The sequence below is a fragment of the Panthera tigris genome, chromosome B2 (assembly GCF_018350195.1).
Source record: "Panthera tigris isolate Pti1 chromosome B2, P.tigris_Pti1_mat1.1, whole genome shotgun sequence".
Classification (NCBI taxonomy): domain Eukaryota; kingdom Metazoa; phylum Chordata; class Mammalia; order Carnivora; family Felidae; genus Panthera; species Panthera tigris.
Window position 1 is genome coordinate 11199490 of NC_056664.1, and position 6983 is coordinate 11206472.

A 6983-nucleotide genomic window follows, 5' to 3' on the forward strand; every position below is an offset into this window, starting at 1 on the left:
TGCCTTTGGCTCCACAAACGTTTTCCAGCACAATAAAGCATTATATTTTTTTTACCCAGTACGGGAGCTGCTGGTCTGCCATGAAAGCTTTGGGGCTAGGTTCGGTTTTCCCGTTGCTAGTCCATATTTTTTTCCAGGTAGTATATTTGTCATATCCATCCTTATGGCTGAAAAAATAAATAAAAATAAATATATCAAGCTAGAAGTTCACCAGGTTTTCAAAAACAGGAAGCAGGTTAGGAAGTCTTACGTAAAGGATTTAACTAGCCCTGTCATTAAGAAGGGGGAAAGTTACCTTGGTGCCCTTCAAACAGGCTGTCGGGAAGGGTGAGGTCCTTCCAGTTTAGTATCGAACACTATTAAGAAGGGATGACTGTCCAGCACCTTGTAGTCGTCAGCATCCTCCCCAAAATCTCTGCACCCATGCCCGGTCACAGAATAGCAAAGCAGTGCCCACATTTTTCACAACTTGCAGAGTGAAAACAATGACTATCTCACAGCAGATACTTTCTGAGCCCTGAGTGTGCATGCACATAAGCACGCACACAGCAAACTACTGCATCGAAATTCTGGCACGGCTGTAGTTGGCATGGTTGGAACGGGGGAGTAACTCAGTAAGCCTGTGGGCTCCGTCTTAACTGCCTGACCCCTTCTGCCTCCCCCATCACCACCACTCCCACCACCGTGCCCTCCACCATGGAAACCTCCAACAATTAGTGAACAAACCTTCTGTAGTAATGGTCAAAGCATTCATTACAGAAATGTTCCCCACAGGAGAGGTGATACCATCGGGACGTGTAACCATTTTTGGCACATCTGAAAATAGCAAAGACGCACAGCTTTGGTGATGAGTAAGCATTTCTTCTCCCTTTTTAAACACGTGTATTAAGCACATTCTACAAGCCCATTTTGTGCGATCTCCACTTAGAATCCTAACAACCAAGAGTTGATGACAGGGGAAACTGAAAGGATGTTTCATCCATGATACACGGTGAGGGCATAGGGGCTCAGATTCACAGTTACCTAACCCAGACCCCAGAAGGAGCCGGGGCTCCGAAGTTTTACCAAGACTCCCCGGAGCAATGATAGAGTTTTATGACATGATACAAGGGGTGTCACTGTGCTTCCTGCAAGCTTCACGTGTATGAAGGAGACAAGTGCAGTCTCTGGCAATAACATATGGCCCCAATACCGAGTAGTGAACAAATCCGGCCAGCTGGAATCTGACCATCAAGCAAACGTATCTGGCAAACGTAACCTGTCAAACAGCCAATAATGTCGCCAAAGAATGAAATACAATGCTGCAGTGAACGCTAACACCAGCACCTCTGTGTGACTAGAAAATAAAAATGGGGATTTGTTTGCCAGGTTTTATGGAATCTGAAGCCTTATCTGAAGACTCTTCTCTGGAAGTAAAAGGTCATGCTTGGGTCATCCTAATAAAAATGGCAAGAGTGCTGGTGGCTTCATGGTTTCAGTGAGACCCGTATATGTCTGCTGGAAGAGGAGACAGGTTATCTGAGGAGGAGAGGAAGCACAGGGAAAGTAACCATGTGCTGGGCTCCCAGGGGAGCCCATGGTCTGCCCTCCAGGGTCCCCACCCCACCCTCAACCCCCAGGAGCAATACGGCCATGGTGCATGGGACCCGAGGACACTGGCCACTGCGTAGAGCTTCTACATCTAGGTCGAGCAGAGGAAGCGTACAGGGGGACTGTCTCTATTCTTAAAGGACTTATGCTACCTATCTCTATCTTTAGGAAAACCATCTTGGAAGATGATGTTCCCACCAAGAATGCTCTCCTGAGCAGGAATGGGAGGCTGACACACCCCATCCACACCGACCTTTCAGAAGCACTTGCAAAGCACACGGGACACGCTACTGTGCAGCCTGACTTTTCACATCTCCTGTATTTCTTCTCTGAACTGCCGTCTTCATCCTCGTCTGTTGTCTCTGTTGCTTTCTTCTTGGCCTGAAGAAGAACCAGCTGTGAGGTTACAATTTCCCCAGAAGGGCGAGGAGTGAAGGAGGTAGAAGGCTTTTACTACTGAAATAACTTCCACCTTATGAAAATCAACAACGTCCTGGCAGCAGGGGAAGGGCTGATAAGACAGCAACTTCCCTGAGACAGCAGAGTGCAAGTAATTCACGGACAGGCTAGAAATACACAAGGAGCACTTGAACGACAGGTCTCTGAGGAGAAAACTAAAACACACGCGAGCCGGAGCACCTGGGTGGCTCAGTGGGTTAAGCGGCCGACTCTTGATTTGGGCTCAGGTCGTGATCTCGAGGTTCATGAGATCGAGCCCCGTGTTGGGCAGAGCCTGCTTGGGATTCTCACTCTCCCTCTATCTGCCCCTCCCCTGCTCTCTTTTTTTCTTTCTCAAGATAAATAAATATTTTAAGAAAATAAGACAATAAATAAAACACGTGAGCCTTTCTCAAGAAAAGCTGTACTGGTCAAAATAAAAGCCACTCTCAGGCTTTCTTTAATTAGAGCAGTTATATACCCTCAGCACTGCCAATAAAAAAAAAATTGAATAATTGTATTATCTTTTTTAAGTTTTTGTATTTAAGTAATCTGTACACCTAACATAGGGCTCGAACTCACAACCCCGAGATCAAGAGTCACATGCTCTTCCAACTGAGCCAGCCCCCCAAAATTGAGTAATTTTAGAAAAAGAATTGCATCACTCAATATTTTTCTTTAAAGACAAAACAAGACCGTAGAAAAGAGATGGCTGCAAGGAACCCGCCAACGGCACCCAACCAGCTCCAAGCTGAAGTCCAAGTTCCTGTGAACGACACCACGCCAAGCATGATCTGGCCGCAGCTCATATCCTGGGAGCAACCACACAGCTGCGATTCTCTGAACAGCCCATGCTGATTCACACTCTACCCCTTTGTCTTTGCAGTTCCTCCGCCAGATGTACCGTTTTTCTACACGCTAGCCCTTTATCACACTGTGCTGTGATCGTTCCGAGGGGAATTTCTCCACTAGGCTTCAAGTTCCTTGAGTACTGAAAAGACATCTTTTCCTCTCTAATACTTCAGCCCAAATCGTCACAATCGCGTGTGCTCAAAACAGGTGCATCGTGGGGTGCCAGGATGGCTCAGTTGGCAGAGCGTGCAGCTGTGACTTTAAGCCCCACGCCGGGTGTGGAGAGTACTTACAACCAAACAGGTGCACTGAGTGAACAAATGAGCGGTACCTGCCTACCGGAGCTCCTCAAAGGCAGGCTATCTGGAGAATGATCAAAAGATGCCTTTTTCTTTGTCCTCCTCCGAGGGGTCGCCATTGTTTCAGAAAATCTTCCAAAAAAAAAAAAAAAAAAATTAAATGAGTAAATAGTAACGCTTTTGACCCTCCGGAGCAAATTTATTATCTAGTTTACTAGGTAAGAGCATACGCTCCGCAGTTAGACTGCCCTGGTGTGAAGCCACTGCTTTCAAACTACTTAATCTAAGACCTAGCCTCGGTGTTCCCGTATATAAAATGGGCACAGCAAGAGTGTACCCCACAGAAGTGGTGCGAGCAGTTAAGATAATCTATTAAAGCACCTGACCTGGCATATTGTAAGTACTGTACTCGATAAATGTTGTCCGTTACTAACATATACATTTCAAAGTATAAAAATAAGAAACACACCAATGACCAATAAACCAATTACACTACTGTTTGTAAAATTCAGTGAGTAAAACCACCTGAACTTTGTCTGTTCCATTCCTCTCTCCCTTACTATATATCTTCTTAGTAATTCCTGAATTTTGATCTTATACTTCACAAAGAAAACTCATTGGTTCCCTCTCAGTAAAATCTCAGGCACGCTGTCCAGTCATTACTGCATTTAGGAATCTGGGTTAAACAGTCACTGGTATCTTCTACTAGAAAAATTTATGAGCTCTCAAACTAGTCTAATAACAGCATGGTTAAACAAGCACTAAGAACAAAAGTCTCTAAGAAAAACAATGCATAGTCATCATGAAAGATTAAGAATTATCAAATTAGTATTTTTAATTAAATAATGAAAAATGCTTAAAGTACTCAATAACATATTCTACAATTAACACACAATTCCTTCCCTGATCCATCATATTAACACACACACACACACACACACACACAATAATAGTATGAAAAATAGGACATATCTATGGGTAAGAAATTTGAAAGTGGAAAAGTGTTATCATAAGATACAAATTCCTCAAACATAATCTTCATCTTGGATAAAAGCTTTGAGGGCCTTGTAATCCTACTGTTTTGTATCCGGGAATTATACTAACATTCATAAGAGCATTTTTCACAGATTACTAACATCATGTGTGACAACACCAACTCTCAAGAATCTTGACGTCAGTGTTACAGATGACTTTCCTCTGACTCGGTCTTCACTTTCTCAAAACCATTAGTTATGAACACATAATCTCTATACATATTCTGAAATGCATTACAGTTAAGCATCAAATAAGTTGCCTTTTGGTTCTACACCACTCGTTATACCACTGGATAACGCCCTAATAATGTTAGAAGAACTACTGTCTACCTGTAATTCTTATACCCAAAAGCTTTCTGGATCACGTTTATATTTTCAAAAGGCTGTCCACGCTAATAAATCTCTTTATGTAATACGTACATCCTATGTTATTCATAAAAAAAGCCACAGATAAAGCACTTGTAAATATGTACATAGAATATATAAACGTATGGAACATGTAAGGATTACAGCAAAAATATTGGGAGTCTAATGTCGGGTTTAGGAACATCAGTATCATCAGCCTAGTTCCATGCAGCATTTGGCTCTATCACCTAGAAATACCAGCATTCTCCAAAGTAAGTATAGTTTCTGGAAACTTCAACAAACATTTTAATCCAACTGTGTACTGGAAAATATGTATTTAGTTGCAATGAAAAATTATACAAGAAATGGTTAAGAGGAAATGAAAACACTGGCTATAAAAGCCATTGTTAAGTCTGTTGTCGAGAAAAAAACATAAGTGATGATTTTTTAGTGTTACTACATTTTCAACTTTAATCACAGAATTAACAGTGATACACCCTCGTCCTTTTCTGACATGGTCAGCTCTGTGTCTTCACTGTTACTGGATTCTTGAGGCTTAAGATGAAGGGAAAATTTTTTAAGTTGGAAAGGCTACAGCTTTTGTGCTTTAAATATAATGTTAGAAATAGTGATCGCAAGTGCTAACGAATTAGTACGCTGAAAGTGCTCTCACCTGGTTTTTCAAACTGATAAACACATCTAACTTTATCAATCTGTTTCATGTTTAATATAATTACATAAGCATATATTTCTAAATTTAAATTTATTGCTTTGGTTTTCTTTTAACATGACAAAAGGATGAAAAAAAGTGAGGGGCTTTTGCAGGGATAAATAAATGGATATATCTATCAGTGTCTAGATTTCTATTTTAAAAATTCCCAAGGTTTTTTTCTGAAGTAGTCTATTGAATATTTAAAAAAAAAAAAACCCACAGGATTCACAAAAATCTGAATCCAAAAGACTTTTGATTGAAATAAAAATTTACAGCGGCATCAGCACAATTTCTAAAAATAAGATAAACTACCAGAAACTTCTTCAGAGGCAACAGAAACAAGAACTGCCCTCAGGGTCATTTAAAACAAGGTAGGCCTAGCACCTTACTGCACCCACGCCAATCAAATTTTCCGAAATATGGATCCAGTCCAGTTGCCTGAATGCTTTAGGGACTACTTTCACCGCCTGAAAGACCATTTAATTACTGGTAGTCATTTTCTCGTGTACCTCCTGAAGATACCTTCTTCCCGCCCCCTTTCTTCCACTACAATAGAGTTTTGGTTTTTGTTTTTTTTTAAAGCCACCAAACAAAACGCAGAAGCCCTGGGTGTGCATACCTGTGGAGTGACGGAGCTCCCCAAATGGAGTGGTCTGGGGACTCCCGCACCCCACCCCGGGGAGGGCTGGGCCTCCAGCTGGCTAGATTCCATAGTACGGAACCCTAACTTTCTACAGCTGGGCCTGCCTCTCTTCCTTCCTCTTTCACCTGCCAGCTGCCAGGCTGTTGACTAACAGCTACCCCAACCCCGGCCGCCCCCACCGGGTCCCCGGGCCCGGAGCAGTTACCCCAGCAACCTGGCAATGCCGCTCGTGTCTGAACGCGTGGTGGCTGCGCCGGGAAGATTCCTACAACACCTGCAGGGCTGTGAGGGCGCCCCGCCGCCACACCTCGGCTGGGAAGGACGAGCCAGGGAGCTCCTACCCCCGGAGTGTGGGCTCGCCGCCGGCGGCAGACGCTCCCCAGGTGACAGGGCTCTGACAGTCCCCAGGAGAGACCCCCAACGTTCCCGGCGCCAGCTGCAGCCGCCTCGCTTTCCGAAAAGCTTTCTCGTCTCTTCTCCAAAGTCGGAGAAGCAACAGCCTCCGGGGCTCACCTTTGCGCCGGAAAGGTGCAAGGAGTCGGGGGGGAGAAGGCACCGCTGCACAGAAAGGAAGCGTTGTAGGGGGGGATTAGGTGAGACCCTCAACCCCGCGACGGATCCGGGAACCCGGTCGCTGCAACACTCCAGCCCGGGAATCCCCCCCCCCACCCCGTCCTCGGACCCCGCACGCCCTTTCCAATCCGGGGAGGGCGCCGGCAGCCCCCGGCGCACCCGTCCACCTCCCACCGGGGCGAGGGGCGCTGCACGAGGGGAGAAAGGCAGCTTGCACCCCAGCCAAAACGCTTTGTGCGGAGCTGTCACCCGAAATCCGCCGCCGCCCCCGCGCCCGCCCCCGGAGCCGCGTGCCCCACACCTGGGAGCGCAGGCGAGACGCCGCACGCCGGCCCGGGCTGCCGGCGCCTCTCCGGAGCCGCGCGCTGCGCGCACAGGACAGCACGATCCGCGCCGCGAGCCGCAGCCCCCGCTCGGCCGCCGCCGCCGCCGCCGCTTCCGCCCCTGTCACGGCGTGACCCGGAGTGGGAGGAGCCGGCGGGACCAGGGAGGAGTAG

The 6983-nt window shown here is 46.1% G+C and overlaps 1 protein-coding gene across 8 annotated transcripts in view; it reads right to left on the minus strand.

Annotated features, from left to right (window-relative positions):
• KDM1B (lysine demethylase 1B) overlaps positions 1–6893 on the minus strand; it is a 68486-nt gene extending 61593 nt beyond the window's left edge. For 4 of the 8 annotated variants that reach the window (XM_042985633.1, XM_042985630.1, XM_042985627.1 and 1 more), the window contains exons 1-6: positions 6788–6893; positions 6119–6471; positions 3212–3311; positions 1844–1971; positions 727–816; positions 56–167 (exon numbers count right to left, since the gene is read on the minus strand). In XM_042985633.1, the coding sequence (XP_042841567.1) occupies positions 56–167; positions 727–816; positions 1844–1971; positions 3212–3298 (417 nt within the window). In that variant the 5' untranslated portion in view covers positions 3299–3311; positions 6119–6471; positions 6788–6893. The remainder of the gene's footprint in view (positions 1–55; positions 168–726; positions 817–1843; positions 1972–3211; positions 3312–6118; positions 6472–6787) is intronic. The other 4 variants (XM_042985631.1, XM_042985629.1, XM_042985628.1 and 1 more) reach the window with 4 other exon arrangements.
• Between the last annotated feature and the right edge of the window lie 90 nt (positions 6894–6983).